General features: G+C 35.5%; 1 protein-coding gene across 1 annotated transcript; it reads left to right on the top strand.

Moving 5' to 3' along the window:
- Positions 1-20055, top strand: LOC144447743 (acetylcholine receptor subunit alpha-like). The gene is made up of 6 exons (XM_078137823.1): positions 1-94; positions 3835-3974; positions 4520-4564; positions 13684-13793; positions 16267-17530; positions 19918-20055. The coding sequence occupies exons 1-6, from the start codon at positions 1-3 to the stop codon at positions 20053-20055; spliced, it is 1791 nt and encodes a 596-aa protein (XP_077993949.1).
- The last annotated feature ends 121 nt before the right edge of the window (positions 20056-20176 follow it).

The following is a 20176-nucleotide window of genomic DNA, read 5'->3' as shown; positions in this document are numbered from 1 at the left end:
ATGGATAAAGTGTTAGCCATGCACCACCATACATGTGTGCCGTGGATTTCTGTACTGGTTATTGTCCTAGCAAGTACGTGTAATACATTCGAAGGTAGGGGATTATTGGTTTCAACGTTCTATTCTTTACTCATGTATCAGTTGGAGTTAGAACCCCGGCACACGCCACAAATCATTTGCTTCATCCTCTCAGTTTTCATTTCCTTTCATGTCTTTGCCAACTAATACAGTCACGTTTTTTGAAATGTTTATTTCTTGTAGACTGTAGCAATTATGGCTCAACTATACGTATGCGATAATACACCTTTCATTCATGCCCGATCTCTCTTCCCATTCATTCCACTCATTCATTTCATCTTTACATCGCTCTTTGCCTCTCCAAGACTCCAAGTTGTTCTCCGTTTCTCAGCTTCGACTAACTCTGCCTGTCAGTTAACGTTTGTACCGTGCCTAAGTTTGTGTTTGCCAGCGTGTGTGAAATGTCTATCTGCGCTCTCTCTCTCTCTCTCTCTCTCTCTCTCTCTCTCTCTCTCTCTCTCTCTCTCTCTCTCTCTCTCTCTCTCTCTCTCTCTCTCTCTCTCTCTCTCTCTCTCTCTCTCTCTCTCTCTCTCTCTCTCTCTCTCTCTCTCTCTCTCTCTCTCTCTCTCTCTCTCTCTCTCTCTCATTTATTCGTATTAAAAGACAATTACTCTTATCTTACCTGTCTATCCTCTGAGCCTGCAAACTAATTTATCGTTTGATTAACTAAATCTACATGGTCAATTAACAAGATAAATATCGTGAGTACCAAGTTGTCTTCTGAGACTGAGACTGACAGGAAACATGGAGAAGAAAAAAAGACAGCATAGATATGAAAATCACATATTGTATGGGAAGGATTGTACATCCCCATTCGTGTACGTAAATAACGCAAACTGTTGGTGAGTTTAGGAAGCAGCTGCCGTAGCTTAAAAACAATACAGTTTAGGAAGACATTATTCGTTTAATATTTCAGAATTTCATGTGTATACATAATGTGTAATTTATAATGTTTGACATATAAAAAGCTATAGGTTTCATTCACAACAGGTTATTTTTAATTTCCTTTACTATTTTCTATCTAGAAAGTCATTTTATTTATTCCGAGTGATTTCCACATTCAATACCATATTCTCATTATTGTGTATGCTGTACAGAATATTTTCTTCTGGCAATTTTATAACTTGAATATTAATCGTAGAATTCATTATTTTCACGATGATCTTTTACATACACAGCACAGTGCTGTGTCGTGATCTCCCATGATCAATTATACTTCGTAACACTGTATCAGTACAAACAATGATTGCTCTCTCTCTCCAGATAGCTCCGATATCCGATAAACGAATCCGAAAGGTTATACATACGTATACATCACTGTAATATGACTCTGAGATTGTATCTCGACTTAAAATACGTGCATACCGTGACAGTATGACGTAAGCGCTGACATAAAAAGATCGAGAGAAGTCGAAAACAGGGTCAATTTTTACCATTTTCAATTAATTGAATGACCACAAAGTTAAGATCTTTCTCAGAAACTATCAACACGGTATTGAGTGGTTATCAAACAAAATTTGAAAACTGGATTTGTAATTAATCGCCACCACCAGTTGATTGATAGTTGTAGCACACAAAACGATCAACGTTGCTAGTCTTCCACCTAGGAAGTAATTTACAATGCAATTGTGAAGAATGCTTCTGTAAGGCTTCGCCGGATAAACTTACAGAGAAGTTGTCAGGAAACTCTGTTTTCATTACTAAACCATGACTTGGTATGATAAGTCACAGAAATCATTCGTGATACCGACGCGTCGGGCTACTATACGAGCGACTTGATGAAAATTAAGTGGAGTGTTTTAAGCTAGTACATGCCACCCTTAATTTCACTATATTTGTCGGTTAGGATTAATTTGTTTTTCTGATGATTTATCATGTTTTGATAATAATGTCATTGATTTATAGTGTGACAAGGGCCTTGTAGATATTTAAATTCATCACAAAACTATAAGGAAATAACTAAGTACATGGATAGCTCATAAATATATATATATGGATATAGTTGCATGCAATCTTTATATTAACACGTTTAAATATACGTATTTGGTGAATGAATATTATCGTACGATAAATTATCTCTCGTAATAATAAAACGGGCTCACACACAAGTGTGTACGCGCTTGTGTTTGCGAGCATGCATGTAGGCTGACTGACCCACATATATCATATCATATCATATCGTATCATATCGTATTGTATCGTATCGTATCGTACCGTATCACACCACACCACACCACATCACATCACATCACATCATATATCATATCTCATGTCATGTCATGTCATTCCATGTCATATCATATATTATATCATATCATATCATATCATATCATATCATATCACATCAAATCACATCATATCTCATGTCATGACATATCATATATCATATCACATCATAATATCTAATATCATATCATATCATATATCATATCATATCATATCATATCATATCATATCATATCATATCATATCATATCATATCATATCATATCATTAATTACAAGTGATTCTAAAAGCCAATTGGATGATCAAGTGTCAAATGTCGGAAACATATTTCAGTCAGATGTCCTATGATGAGCATGTACATAAAACAAATTGTATACATATTAACGAAGTCAAGTTTTCAGAAAAAAGTTCAATTCCTAAAGACTGTACAATTTACATACCGCAAATCAAATATTGTTTAGGTTCAAATTTGTTTTATTCATATTTGAAAAGAGACTCTGAACTGTTTTAAACGAATTAATATGCTTGGTGTAACAATTGAAGAAGGTAGTTAATTTCAGGTGCTGATGACACTCTCTGAAAAATGTAAATATGTCACAGTGAATTTGATAAATGTGTGGATGGGGGAATGGGGTTGATGGAGGAAACAGTGTTCATCGTGCACACCTTTAATAACGCTCTTATCAAAGTCTCATCGAGTCATGAATATTTCTATGCTAATTTATGACCCTTTCTCACTCTCTGGTCGTCCCTACGTCATAATCCGAAGAAAAGCCTCTATTGACGACAACAGCTACATTTTATCGTTTGGCTCAACAAAAATCGGACTATATAGTATGACATTTTATCGTCTGGCTCAACAAAATTCATACTAACATTTCTACATTTTATCATCTGGTTCAACAAAAATCTTGCCAACAGAGATAATGTCGAGCAAGAACATGTGGCATTGTTCGTAAGATGTTTTGTCGAGCCAGACGACATTTTGATTCAGGTCGTGATTTTAAATGTACTTAGCACTTCCTATAAATTTTATGAACATGAATTTGTCCAAAAATAAATATTTATACTTTCACACTCATAATGGCAGAACAATCAGATTAACTTTGCAAATTTAAGCGAATTTATTTTAGTTTGTGTGATTTATTGGTACTCTTTTTTTTACGAGACTTTACAATCTCATACTCTTAAATAATATTTTACATTCCATTACACACATTATACCCAGTATGACTGGTTTGGATAAGTAATCAAAATGCAGTGATTCGTTCCACTTCCTAATGTGGTTGTTTCTCTTGGGAGATTAATTTCCTAAATACATGTATAGCTGGAATTTTATGAAATATTAAACTTAACCTTGCGTCTGTCATTCTAATAATCTTTTCCCAACTCCTTCTGATGGCGCCTTCCTGTCAAATTATCTAACACTCTGTCGATAAGACAAAAAGCATTTTAGTGTACCTACACCTATGACGTTAAATTGAAAATCTCTTTTCCATGTTCTAAATGCATTAATACTCTTTTTTTCAGGTGTGTTTTGTTCAGAAGCAGAGAGGGCTTTACAACATGACATATTTGTTGGATACGACAAGGCAGTGAGGCCCGTAGTCAAGCCATGTGATCCTCTCAACATGTCCTTTGGTCTTTCGATAACACAACTTCATTACCTTGTGAGTATTGTGATTTGGGTTTGAAAGGATAATATGTCACAATATTTATCATATATACAATAGTTAATATTGTAGTGTCTTTTTTTCATGTCTCTGCCTGCCTGCCTGCCTGCCTGTCTGCCTGTCTGTCTGTCTGTCTGTCTGTCTGTCTGTCTGTCTGTCTGTCTGTCTGTCTGTCTGTGTATGTATGTATGTATGTATGTATGTATGTATGTATGTATGTATGTATGTATGTATGTATGTATGTATGTACATGTATATTATACATTTATCTGTTTTTAAATCTCCAACGGCCGCGTCATATAACTTTGCAATTCCTTTCATTCAAGGTGAAATAGATGAACAACGATATGTTGTCGATATCGTGTTGTTTATGTATCTTGCCATTTGAATTCACAAAGTCTGACACTGTATTGCTGTAATGATTTCTCACGACCAATCAAATGCAATATCATGGTCATCAAGTATCACAATCAGTATAGACACACTCATTATTGTGTTGTGATGCATTGACATATGTTACTGTGTTTGTCTATATTGTACAGGACGAGAAAAACCAAATTATGGCACTCGGTGTGTGGATGACACAGGTAAGATTATTCTTTAACGTTTCTGTTATTTACTGTAACAGTTTGAAAACCGTTCATTATCATGACTTTTCACAGTATATTTTAAGACCTAAAAAAGAGTATTTGAGGTTACCCTTAAGTTTTAAAGTGGCGCAAGCTGGGTTTATTTAGCGTTTTACTCAAGTGAAAATATTTACAAAAACTAGTATAATGTTAATGTCGATGCCTGCCTTCTATTACAATTTGTGTCCTGGCATTGTTTTAAAACTGTTGATTGCATAGGAGGGTGTTCCTGTACGACTTGTTTATAAGTAACATCCTAATACCAAGTTTTGGTTCAGTCAATTGCAAGTGATGGTAAAGTATATACATCACAAAGTAGAATACGGTGAGTACCTTTTAATATGCCGGAAAAAAATGTACACCCCCAAAAAAACACAAACTGATCAACTTGTGCTCCTTTAAAACGCTGTTGATGTTCAGCTTGTATATCATATTCTATTATTGCTCTTTTTACGACATTACGTGTACTTCTCCATGATTCTGTAAAGTATCATTTTCGTGGCATCTTAGAAATTGTACTTGAATTTTTAATGTCGCTAGAGCAGAAAATAATATGCTTAGAAAATGGATGCTGTATATTATAAAACACGTCAACTGGCAAATTACCGACGACATTATTATAAGCCATTTAATTTCCCTCGGGCCTGTGGGTCGCCCCAATATGTGCACTCCTTTTCCCCAGGTGTTGACCACCCTCAGGAACAAAATGTAATGTGGGGTTTTTTTTGCGGTGACGGAGAGGTCCTCGAGAATTTTATTTTTCAAAAAACCTACGATGTCGCCCTTGTTGGACAAAAACAATTTTAAAAACGCTTCTTTCCGACAACACGACTTCAAAAATTAGGGTAGGTTGGTCGGGGTTTTATTTTATTTAAAATTTAAAAAAAATTCACTTCGCACCAAAGACAAGATACTCGTTGGTCACAGTACTTTACAGTTGATGAGGTGTACAATTTAGAAGTGTTAAATGAAGACAGGATTGTGTGACTTATCAGAAGACATCAAACACAATATGCAGACTGTGCTGTTATAGGCTGAAATGACATCGTTTCTCTCTGGAATTTGATTTTAAAGAAATAACCAAACATACTTTAGCACGAAAATCTACAGGGAAATAGAAGTTAATTTCATAATTTTTCCTTTTTGCATGAAAAAATGTTTTGGGTGGGCGGTTTAAACTGGGCTCGGTCTGGTTATTGAAAGCACAATTCTATTTGTTATTTGTCCTTAACTGTCAGTACGTATTTAATAGAGTCATGTTGTAAACGGAGTTTGACTTAACTGAGCTGACAGGATGCATATCATTACCTTTCCTTTGAGGATATGACCGTATGAAAACCATCCATCGGTAAATATCGGATCGAAGGTATTGATCGAGGCCTAGGAATTTCAAAAGTTTCGGACGTTTTTTTCTAGGTTGATTCTAGACCTGCATAAAGATTAAAAGAGAAATGTAGCATCGTTGAGTGCTAGTAATTTATAATTTACACTGCAGCCGATGAATCAACCGAATAACTTGTTCTTCGTCAACATTACAAAAGTCACAAAAACAAAAACAAAATACTCTCTTTTCTTGAATAGAATTCGCCCGTTAGTTTCAATTCAAATTAATAAAACCCTGGGATGTTTGAAAGCCCCGCTATAAATATTGTATATGTTGCATACTCATTTCCCTACTTCTAACGATCGATCTGTGACTTGCGTTTTTATAATACAATTCAATACGTGTTTGGGATTCTCATTTTGACAGACAGACAGACAGACAGACAGACAGACAGACAGACAGACAGACAGACGAAGGAGAAGAAGAAGAAGAAAAAAGATGGTCTGATAAAATATACATCATCGATTCGGCGTATGTTTGCCTGGCTGTTGCAACCCTTCTGTATATTAAATTTTTTCTCGGACATTTTAGTGTACTTGTATAGATGTGAGCAGATACCTTTGTTTCTCCCTCCTCTATTTTTTTGCAAGTGTACGCATGTTTGTCTTTGTGCGTTCACTTGACTTCAACTCATCGGAACTGTTTCATTCCGTTTTCTCTGATGACTGCTGGCTGTTTCAGTCCGATTTCCCAATTCTCTGTGTATGAGAGCCAACTATATACACTCGTTTCCCGAACTCACTGCAATATAAATGTATGAATCTAGTTCTATATTTGTGTCTCTCTGGAAAAAAAGTGCGAACCTTTTATATGCGGGTGACGTACATGTAGACTGCGAAGGACAACCTAAAGACCCGTGTGGATACAATGATAGATTGATATTCATACAAATACAAATCATACACCTCTACGGTATAGACATCAACCCAAAACAAATTAAATACAAACATCAATCGATAACAAACTCCTTCCTGCATTACATGTATATCCCAGACACAATATTACATAGTTTACGTGCTCAAGTGTCAATACGGTTGAATTTGATACGTCGTACAAGTAGTTGAGTGAATTCCAATCTGATGAAAAATCAACATTCCATGCACTGGTGATACAACAGTTAAATGGCAGAAAATTCACCGACAAGGTTTATTGGCAATACGTAATTGCATGAATCAATGTTGGCCTGTGGTCTAATATGAAATGTCTGTCTGTCTGTCTGTCTGTCTGTCTGTCTGTCTGTCTGTCTGTCTGTCTGTCTGTCTCCCTTTCTGTCTGTCTGTCTGCCTGTCTGTCTGTCTGTCTGCCTGCCTGCCTGCCTGCCTGTCTGTCTGTCTTTCTGTCTGTCTGTCTGTCTGTCTGTCTGTCTGTCTGTCTGTCTGTCTGTCTGTCTGTCTGTCTGTGTCGCTCCTTCTCTGTCTGTCACTGGCTCTGCCTCTCTGTTGGTTGTCAGTGACATCCATAGACCCATCACAGTACATTTTGTAACTACATATTATAACGATTCTATGAAATCAATATGACACTATATACATTATTTCTATATCATGTTCAAAGTGATATGAGATCCCGAAATATGCGATGATGCATGTAAAGAACAGACCATCTCTGAAAACTGAAGCGATGATAGTTAAATGTCCGCAAATGATTCGAGCCGGCACGCGTAGTAGTCTGATTGTGTGTAGTGGCAAATTCTAATTGTCAGCACGCGTAACCGATACGTCTACAGTGTTACTAGTAATACAACTGATTAGACCAAACCTTAGTCTGATTAAAGTCCACAATTCAAAAATAACAGCGCTGGCTAGTAGTGCATCTAACTACAGTAACTAATTTATCACCACTATATCTCGCTCTGTCAGGGAGAACAGAAAGATGACACTTTCGCTCATTATTTGTATCGTGTTATTAATCCAATACTAAATATTATCACATAAAGATAAAATATTTATATTAAACTCAAATATCCGATTTCTAAAATCAAAGAATATATTTAAGTGGTGGGTCGTTGTTTACAGCAACTATAAACTGATGTGATAAATGTTTTCGGGAGTATAAAGAGTGCCTTCTGGCGCTCTAATTAATTTTCAAATGGTCCCTAAGTAATTGTCCGTAGGCATAGAATATAATAGTCGTGCATTGCTATACATGTGTAGCTAGTTATACAAGTGTAATGTATCTGTACTGAGAACAAGTTAAAATATTTATATTATATATATATACTATATATGTAGCTTACTTTTCATTGTCTGTTTGGCGCCGTAAATCATTAGTCCTTGGTTAAAGGGCTACAATCGTAATATGCGCATGTCTGGGAATGATGAAGGCTAAAAGCGGACGTCGCGCCCTGTACTCGGTGCAGTAATGACACAAATATGCATTACCAGTGCATGTGTAATTTTTCGCGAAAGATAAAGTGAAGTTCCCAATTTAAGGAGTCTTTGAAATTCGTGGAATACTCTACAACCAATTATTCATATTAGTCCAAAAAGATAATTGGTTCTGGTTACCCAAACCCCACATAATTTTTCACTACCGACTCTAAACATTTTGTTTTACGTATTCGAGAACAGATCAAATCGTAAAAATTGGGAAGTTTCATGTGAGAAATAGTGGATGCGTAAACTAACATATAACATACAACTGTTCTGATGGGAAGAAACAATAACACAGAGGCCATATGGAAAATAACGGAAACCATAACTACCTGAACTAGACACTCACATGTATGAAAACAAATATACCAACCCCACCTATTCTAACATTAAGCGTAATCAGTTTGTTTTTGACCTTATCATCACATCATTTAGGGTTTAGATTATATCTTTAGGAGAGACAATAGAGATCCTGGGATAGCAAAGAAGATAGAGTGCGATACAATCTTTAGATTAGATTCTATGTATACTTGTCGTGTGAGTTGTGGATAATAGCCAAAATCAATGACAAACATGTAGATTCTCATTCTCACAAGCCAGAGCACATATTTCTGCGGAAACAACGAAATATGTATGTGCGTCTTGGATGGTGCCGTAAAAGAGGTTGTTTTTTACGACGATGTAGATTCTAGGCTGTACAGCATAGATGAAGTGGAATGCAAATATTAACAGCACGGTACATGTACATGTAAATCAGAAAAAGTGAATTTTTGGTGTACTGGCAGTACGCATGAGTATGAGTATGATGATGATGATGATGATGATGATGATGATGATGATGATGATGATGATGATGATGATGATGATGATGATGACGATGATGATGAACATTATTATTATTATTATTATTATTATTATTATTATTATTATTATTATTATTATTATTATTATTATTATTATTATACATCCACATCATCGTTCCCATGGTTACATGAGAGTTAGTACCACTAGAATAAAAATGTATCTGTTTAAATATATATATATATATATATATATATATATATATATATATATATATATATATATATATATATATATATATATATATATATATATATATATATATATATATAACTCGGTGAGTATCAATCTGCTAAGACAGTGCTCTATACCGCAGTGGCAGAGCGCAACGAGTTGTCTGATGATCGCACTATGCGTGAAACTCCGAGTTACAACCAAGAAAGAGTTCCAGAACTATCAAAACTACATATATATATATATATATATATATATATATATATATATATATATATATATATATATATATATATATATATATATATATATATATATATATATATATATATATATATATATATATACCTGCATTCTTCAGTATCGATTCCCCCGTTACGGTGAAAATAAGTCTAAAAAGTACATGTGTTGGGAAATATTCAAACATTCGTGGGTAAAGTGTAAAACTGTGTAATCCCATACTATGGATCGATCCTGACAATCGATGCAAATTACCAACATTCCATATATAGTTTCCTGTATCTGAACAGGATGACCCAAACATTTATGGTCAATTCGTATATTTCCTTTGAGTGATACAAAATAAAGTAAATACCTAATATCCCCTACTCTCCTATGTAAAAAAAATGTTCAGGAAATAACCGACTTATTTAGCCAAAGCAGCCGCTGGTTTTTGGATTCCAATTTCCTTATTGTATAGCATGTTGAAAGAGGGTTGGTCATTACAGAAAATCAATTTGCAAACACCCGAAATGAATACATTTTGCGAAAATGAATTTTCAAGGAGGAAATCAATTTAGTATGATTTATGTTTTACTCGTATTACGTTTTCAATCGGGCAGCTGCGTTATTGATTTTATGGTATCATCTTTTTTTAGATGTTATCTTTATTTTGCCCGGAGGAAAATTTAGGGTATTAATGGCATAAATGTTTAAGTGAACATAAAATGCTTCTGGTTGTATTCGCTTATTATGTTTATATTAGCCTTAGAACAATGTCAAATGAAATTAGGTTTATACCAAGATCAGCAAACTAGACAGTCGCAAAAGTAACTGCCTCTCTAATTCTTACCCACTCGACTAAGTTCGGATTACCGAAGATAACCGAAGGCTGGAACGGTATCAAACTAGTTTCAAGAACAGAATAAGCATATACACTTTAATGCATCTATTTTTTTCATATTTAGAAAAAAAAAATGTTTTCAATATTAAATTTGGCTGCATGTATAATTCAGACTAGTTAAATTTAAACGTACAACTTGAAGTCATTTTTTTGTATAAGTAAAAGTGAAACTATCTATGAGTTTGCCTGTAGTCTAGCAATTTGGCTATCTGGTTTGACGCGATATATCATTCGCTATGCTGTCGAGCCAGCACCATGATATAGCCAAGTCTTAATGTCATAATAACATTGATAATTCCTGAAATCCGCTTTTTTCATGAAAGAATTGAAGCAATTAATGAAAGACATACGTAAGAGGTTGAGGCATTTTTAATGCTATAGAACATTGTACGTTTACGTCTTGCGGTTTTAAGACAACAAAGATCTTAGACATGATTAGTTGTATGTGGTTTAGCTTATTACTTCCCTAAAACCCGATTACTGCTCTGATCTTGAAAATAGATTATTATAAAAAAAAAACATTTCAAAGATTGAAATGTCTTATTCAGTTCCAATAATAGGCCATTTCATTTGTGGTAAACTCGATAGCAACGTGTTTATCTTCGTCAATCTATCTCTCTCCCTAGCTATCGAGGCCTCTAAACTATTTCTCATAAATTGAACTTCAATGTTTCTGACCCTGTCAACTTAAATACAGTATCATGGAAGATTGAGCAATTTTTATAAGGCTAGGGAGGCCTATAGTTGATAAGTGTAGTATCGCAAAACAAACTAAATCAGCTGCGGCTGTGCCAGTCTCCTGATTTACAGCTTAAATGATGTAGGCTTGGTGTTTCACTCATGTAACGTGATATTTGTTGTCTCTGTTATTGTTAGTCTAGAGTTCAACTATGTCTATCTTTGTGTCAAAAACGTAATGTCCCATGAGTGAAACACCAAGCCTACATCATTTTAGCTGTAAAGTGTGGCATTGCTCCTGAAGCATGTCAACAAATCAAACATGTTATTTCCGACTTCACAACACGGGGAAACCATTGATAATAATCAGTACTCTAATCTGCAATGACCAGGACCGATTGTGCATGAAAAAAAAAGTAAGAAAGGTCACAGCAATTAAATGAAACTCTGATTCGGCCATGTTAGAAAGACATTTCCTGTAATGCAGGTTCGTTCTACAGGAAGGTATACACACTCGCAACAATCATTCGATCCGAGGCAATTAATGGTTCAAGCATGTCACGTAACGTCTCAGTTTCTCGTTTATTTTTACCATTATTCCCCCATGCGCAAAGTGTTTTTTTTATCGATGTTTGTCCGACATAGCAAATTCTAAAGTGATGCCTGCATAAAGATTAACGACAACTGAAAGCGATTGAGATCAGAATTAGACGACCTAAATACATCAAACTTCCTTCGCCAAATTTAAATCTACTTTAAGGTGTCCCGTAGAAATTATGATTGATTGCATCACGGTGGAAAACGAAACACGGGTTGACAGAACAAAATAGGGGTTCGTTGTTTGGCTGTTAATGACGATCAATGACATATTGTGTCTAAGACATCTTGTACAGATAAACGTTTACGTCATTACGCATACTGTATTTATTTCCTATTGCAGTGTTTTGTTCACAAAGCACGAATTGTCACCACTCCTCGTCATGAATTTTAAGCCTCTTATTTTACGCATGCATGCCTAGACCGTACGTTTCAACAATAAACTTTACCTGAGGCAAGCTACAAATACTAAGTTAAAATCAAAGGAGACTGACTAGGTCTTAATCGAGAATTGTGTTGACAGTTTACAAATAAACTCAACAACAACAACAACAACAACAACAACAACAACAACAACAACAACAACATCGTCATCATCATCATCATCATCATCATCATCATCATCATCATCATCATCAACATCAACATATTATAACAACATGAACATACACACATATAAAAACGTATTATACAAAGCCTACCAACGTTTATTGATTTAGATTCTTTGGGTCTTATAGATATACAAATAGTCACTCCGTTACAATCCCCTCCCCCGTACAAATAGTCTTCGATATGTAAAAGGGGGTGTAAATGTGATTGTCGAAAACAGTTTTCTACCCCCCCCCCCCACACACACAACAAACAAACAAACAAACAAACACTGACCAACACCAATCTTATACCATCTGGAGTGACGATTTATATATATATATATATATGTATATATTTTTATATATATAGTTTTGGTAGTACTGGAACTCTTTCTTGGTTGTAACTCGGAGTTTCACGCATAGTGCGATCATCAGACAATTCTGAATTGTCTGATGATCGCACTATGCGTGAAACTCCGAGTTACATCCAAGAAAGAGCTCCAGTACTACCAAAACTATTACGCTCTGCCACTGCGGTATAGAGCACTGTCTTAGCAGATTGATACTCACCAAGTTATATATATATATATATATATATATATATATATATATATATATATATATATATATATATATATATATATATATATATATATATATATATATATATATATATATATATATTCCGGATACAAAGCCGGATTGTTATTTAAATGTTGGGAAAATATTACCAAAACACCACAACATCATCATCAGGATGTCTTACAAAAAAAGTATGTTAAAACAGTCGATGGTCATTATATTGAATAGAAACTCTATATATATATATATATATATATATATATATATATATATATATATATATATATATATATATATATATATATATATATATATATATATATATATATATATATATATATATGATAAATGGCGTATTTTATATAAGGTTGCGATTCGTTAAAATAATACATATTCATACATTATTGTCAAAGTTCATTTGCATTTGTGCAGGAAAAGGGTTTCTAATTAGAGCTTTGCTGTAGGCACGAATATCTCGACATACATATACATATAGTGTAGTAGTCTGACGTACATTTGTATATAAAGTATTTTGCCCTGTGTTACTACCAATACGTACATGTACATGTATGTCTACTTGGTAAAGTAATTGATTAATTTCATTCTCACATTTTCTTTCTTTAATGGTTGCCGCAGAGCAGTCTAAGCTTCGACTAATGGTTTTACAACAATGCTTCGCGGCGCTTATTTCATCGTTTCTTGCAATCTTCCCCTAGGAATGGACAGACTTTCGTCTTACTTGGAATCCTATGAACTACAGCGGTGTAGATACATTAGTGATTGCATTTGAAAAATTATGGTATCCAGACATGGTCTTATATAGCAGGTAATGTATATATATATATATATATATATATATATATATATATATATATATATATATATACATATATATACAAATGTATGTGTGTGTGTGTTTGTCGATATATATATATATATATATATATATATATATATATATGTCTGTGTCTGTCTGTGCGTCTGTGTCTGTGACTGTGTGTCTATGTGTGTCTGTGTGTATATATGTGTGTGTGTTTCTATATGCATACCCATTTTATACATACATACATACATACATACATACATACATACATACATACATACATTTAGTCATGACAATCACCACACAAGTAATATAAACTATAACGAGATGTTTGGCGGCAAAAGATGTGTGATTTATTACATGTACATGTATATAAGTACGGGAACTGAGGTCAAAAAGGCCACCAAACATCGAGTGGGAGGGGAGAGACGCACTCAATAAAATAATTGTGAGGAGACAAGGGGCGGTGATGCATACATTTCCGGATACAAAGCCGGATTGTTATTTAAATGTTGGGAAAATATTACCAAAACACCACAACATCATCATCAGGATGTCTTACAAAAAAAGTATGTTAAAACAGTCGATGGTCATTATATTGAATAGAAACTCTCACGGCAGTAATTTCCTGCATGAGAGAAAACTATTCAACCCCAAAATCAAGTCATTAGTTCGTCAGACTGTGAAGTTCGCCTTTTTCAACGTAAATTGCGCTACACAAATATACGATGAAATGTTCAAAGTATTCTTCTTCAGAATTACTTTACTGTAAATCGTTCATGTAAGTACAGGGGGGATGAGGAAATGGCTTCTAATTTGACATCATCTGTCTCAGTAAATGACGTCACCATGGAAACAAGACGATATTCCCAAACAAAGTGCGAACATAATAAATCTATTGCGATTATTTATCAAGGCAACTCTCGATAATGATGTGACATGGAGACACGCTATCGGAAACTCTGGCATAAATAGAGGCAGATGTGAAATTAACGTGATAATCAATGAAATGTGTTTCCCTTATAGGAGTTGACTTTGGTCGAAAAAGAGAATAAGCTAGTGGTTTTTCATTTATTACGAAGGTTTTTCCATTATGGGTAACAATACTACCAAACCAGAGTGACTATAGAGTTCTAATTAGGCGGTATGATGGAATGGTTATTACATCTCAAACAACGTGTTCTGTTATAAATAACACAAACAAAAAACAGACACCGGTAGCATGAACACATAAAATGTTACATTTATTTTTATCTCACTGTGAACACAAATAAACAGTTTTGTGTTTGAAAATTCCTTGTATCATCCGACAGTGATGTTGATTAGTGTTTACACTGATATAAAATGTACATTGTATATGCTTGGGCGCTATCAGTGTTATCTATGTAATTTGTAACAAAAAACCTCGTGTGAGACGTGAAAAATACTGTGTCGCCTAATTGAAACTCTATAGTCACTCTAGTTTAGTAGTGAGTAGAGAACAGAGGCTTGTCATAGTTTGTTTTATTGCCACTGTCTGCTTTTCAGTGTCTGTCATGGTGATCATAAATTCATAGTCGTGGATGTTTCCAAAGAAAAAATTCACTAAGATGGTAATAGCTGAAAAAAAAACCCTACCACCTCAAAGCGTTCGTAAATTTAAAGTATGGTGACGGAACGTACTTATATCACATTACAATCAGGGCGATGTACATTGTGCTAAATGTGTGGTGAAATGTAGCAGGTTCGCGATCGATTGATAAAGTCATGCATTTGGGCTATGGTGATATTTATAATTTGCATATACAGATATGTATCAGAGCGCTTAAATCAACACACATTTTATCTGTAAAAGGAAGAGTCTTTTTAATATGGAGACTAAACTTTAAAAATAGTGATTATTCACCGTCACGAATTGAAGCTAAATAGGACGGTTTACTAAGGAGCATAGTTCAATGTAGGATAAAAAACTAAATTCCTTTACTTTGGGGCGGGGTGGGGGTGGGGGTGAGCCATTTTTTAATTTTCATCCTACAAAAACAATTTCACTTTTAATGGACCTGTCTTGTCCCCCTAAATACAAACATTTCTAAAAAAATCCAAATTGAGAAATTCAAAAAGAATTATTTTTTCCTCACTACATACTGATTTGAAATTCACTGTGCTGTCTGAAACAATTTTCAATTTTGGCAAATTTAAGAGGGGGAAGGGGAGGGTCTGTGGCCTAACTAAAAGAATTTTGTTTTTCATCCTACATGGAGTTATTCGGATCTAGCCCCTGAAATGCGTGGGTGTCGACGTCATGCATATGTACAATGTACTTTTAGTGTTCTGAGGTACTACATGTATGTTAGCAGTCAATTGCAACCCGGATAACATTTTACATGCCAACTTTATAATTACTGATTACATCTTAACAGTACATAACTCTGAATTATACGGTCTGTGGACTCACCTAAACTACATCATTAATCTTTGAGGGTTTTTTCATTCACAGCGCTGACGGAAAATATGACTTGCCCAAATCATTGAACGCGAGACTCACATCAGACGGAGTTATTAGAGCAGCGCCCCCAGCGGTGTTAGTCAGCCCGTGTGTCATCAACATCAGATTTTTCCCTTTTGATGTTCAGCGATGTTCGTTGAAAATTGGAACCTGGGAATACAACGGGAATGAGACGATATTAAAGCCAAAGCAGGACTTCGTAGTCAAAGAGGATTTTTTAAGGAATGTTGAATGGGAGATGATAGATTCCCACGTTGAGGATTTGCTGATTAAATATCCGTGCTGTCCTTATGTTTACAGCAATATAGTGTATACGCTCGTCTTGAAGAGGAGACCGCTTTATTACATAACAAATATCATAATACCATGTGTTTTCATGTCCTTCATTACACTCAGTGTGTTTTACCTACCACCCGATTCTGGTGAAAAAATAACACTGAGTATTTCGATACTTCTAGCACTTTCTGTACTACATTTGTTGGTAGCGGATATAATGCCCCCAACGTCAGAAACTACACCACTCATCAGTAAATATTTACTCTTCTGCATGTCCATCGTGATGTCATCAATAATCATTACCATAATTGTGCTGAACGTACATCACCGTACTCCAAGCATGCATAGAATGCCCGGATGGGTCAGGAAACTTTTTATCGGCGTACTGCCAACGTATCTGTTTATGAGTGCCCCACGCAGGTGTACATCTCAAGACAAAAACGGGAACAGCAAGGAGAACGAGGAGCTGTTTGAGTTATCTACTTTCGATAAAGATTTCCGAGACGAGTTTCTTCAAGTGAAATGCGAAAAGTTTAGGAGGAGGAGAAAGCGGAGTTTGAGAAGTGAACAGAAAACGCCACAGAATCTGAAATGGTTTCCGAACGGAGGACTGAAGCAAACAAATGGAAGCAGTTTCTCAAAAACGCCGTTGTTAACGAAACGCGAGACGGTAAACCCACGGTGTTTTGAAAAACCATCAAGTTTGGAACAATCAAATTATCAAAAGGGAACAAAAGATGATAGCGAACGGAGCAGGAGAAGGACGCAGAGTTGCTGTTCGCACGGAGAACGAAGCCAGTCAGGAACACAAATACCGATCAATTCAGTTTCTACTCCTTGGAGTTTGGATGGAGAGCTCGATGACTATTTTGCTTTGACAGATGAGAAAATGAGAACTGATCAAGACTTCCAGCATGATTTGTTGGAGAATGTTGAAGTCATTGCCAACTATGTACGAAGAGAACGACAGGAATACAACGTAAGTTTCGATTGGAAGGTGAAGTTAATGTCATCTGCGCATGCGTGCATTGCAGTTTTCGGGCAGAGGATAAAATAGGTTGAATGATCTATTATCAAAAACTGTGTTTCCACCAACACTAATACAAGAACCTTAGACAAGCTTAAGGTCACAGACCTCGATAGCTTTGTTGTGTAAATTGTCTATTTTTAGTCCCCCGCCGGATGAAGTCCGGACAGGGACTTATGGATTGGGTTTCGTCTGTCCGTCCATCCGTCCGTCTGTCCGTCCGTCCGCAGCCGTTTCTTGGAGATGCCAGGACCGATTTTTTTCAAACTTGGTACAGGGGCAACATACTATGGCATACATATGCACGTCAATTTGTTTTATGATACGATCCAATATGGCCGCCTAGCAGCCATTTTGTTTGCGAATTTTCCCTGTCCAAAGCCAGGCTCAGACATGCGTGAACAGAGCTCATTCAAAGTTGCTATTAGGACAGTGTTCTATGACATACATGTGCACATTCATTGTTGTCGTGATACGATCAAATATGGCTGCCTGGCAGCCTTTTTGTTTGTGAATTCTCCATGTCCAAAGTCATACCTCAGACATACTTGAACAGATCTCATTTGAAGTTGGTATTAGCACAGTGTTCTGTGACATACATGTACATATTCATTTTCGTCGTGATACAATCCGATATGGCTGCCTGGTAGCCATTTTGTTGGTACAGTTTTCATGTCCAAAGCCATAACTCAGACATGCTTGAACAGAGTAGTGATATCAAAAACAACCATATTAGGCCAAACAACATGTCATTTCAATGACTTGTTTACATTTACTTTAATGTCCTAGCAGCTAGGCATGGTGAACTAGCGAATTCGATGAGGGCGCACCAAACCAGGGGAACGGTCTAGCTATTCAGTGGGTAACTTGAAAGTAAATGGAAAACAGACAATTTTTAGCGAAGTCAGTGAGGGCTGTAAGAGAGTTTAGAGAGAACCTGTCGTTGAATCATTGGCTTTTAAAGCCCAGGTATTCATTCCCATATTTTCTCAGAAGTATTATCTTATCATTCGGATCTATAATGATTTCATCGAATTCAAGTAGAGCCATTCTTTTGCTAAGAACTGTATTTCTGCTAGACTGTATCTAGATACGTTATATACGTCGTGTCATACCGCCCTCACCGGCCTCCTCTCTGGGAGGGGTTGAGCAATGTGTGAGGGAGCCCCGCAATCATCTTTTATTCACATCTAATAAATCGTTAATCCTAATTCGATCTGGGTCTTTGCGCTAACCATAAGTGACGCAGTGACGCAGTTGCAGTGAACGGCAACAACATTCAAATAACATTAAATTTTACATAAAAAACTATTCAGGTTTAGTACATGGACAAACATATCCTTGTCAGTGTTTGTTGGTTCAATATACATATATACAGCTTTGTAAATTATTCGGCACTCAACTTTAATGTGATGTCAAGTGACCTATCACGTTTACAACAAGGCAAACACTAGTGGTAAATTCACCATTAATCTGTAATGAACGCACGATCAGAACGACATTTGTTGCAGTTCGAATTTGCACTTGAGTATCTTTTCAATTATCGTCTGTGAGGCTTTACATATACATGTACAGGGGTAGCTAAAGTAGCTTTACTTGACCAGTAGCACGCACAGCTCTTCAAATGAATTGTCGTGTTTTAAACGTTAACCATACTGTCATCTAAACTAAGAAAACCTGCCTGACCGTTCACACAAGTCTTTTTACAATCGTGGAAAAACCTTTCGGCGGTCATCCACATAAACATAGTCAGCACCCATAAAAAACTAACAATGAACTAGAATAAATTAAAGTTGCACTATAGCTGCAACTGTCGGGGAAATTTCATCATGTAGCCTAAGTATATATAAAAAGACATTGTATCCGTTGATTAGTGTTCAATATTATCAGTAGGTATTGCCTGTAGTGACAAGTTTAAATCTTGAGCGAAAACTTGGTTTTGAATCCGTTAGCATGTTACATGACACTACATCTTATCCATTAGTACTGCAATAACAAGTTTAAATCGTGATCGCCATTGAGGGCGCTGATTTTTTTTGGGTATGGACCGAAAAATCAATTTATATTTGAGTTATATCATCAAAAAATACGTTCACCCATAGGTGATTCAATACTGTTTATGGTGTACGATATTATCAGTAAGTTATTGTAGCGAACACATCATTTTCGAGAAACTTGTTCAGTTGCAGCTTAAAAAAGTTGCAGCTTAAAACCAAAACCGCATATGTTATTTTCAAACTTACATTCCGGCAGATTTCGATATATCTGCATTTCATCAATTGTTCATATAATCCTACATAATCCTAAATTCGACTCATCTTTCTTTTTCTGTCTCTTAGGTGAAAGAAGAGTGGAAGTTCGTTGCCATGGTAATAGATCGCATTCTGCTGATAGCATTTATTGTGACATTCTTTCTCGGCAGTTTCATCCTAATGTTGACAATAACTGGAATAGTGGCGGACGATAAGACAATTTGAAAATGTGATAAACAATAATCTTAATTAGAGCGATCTTTATTTTATATGATACCAATTTATTTATACGTAATATAGTAAAAATTCTATTATTTAAACCAGTTTATGATAATCTTGATAATTT

This window comes from Glandiceps talaboti, chromosome 16, assembly GCF_964340395.1.
Source record: "Glandiceps talaboti chromosome 16, keGlaTala1.1, whole genome shotgun sequence".
In the NCBI taxonomy this organism is placed as follows: Eukaryota; Metazoa; Hemichordata; class Enteropneusta; family Spengelidae; genus Glandiceps; species Glandiceps talaboti.
Note: the sequence above shows the minus strand (reverse complement) of the source record. Positions and strands in the feature narration are given on the sequence as shown.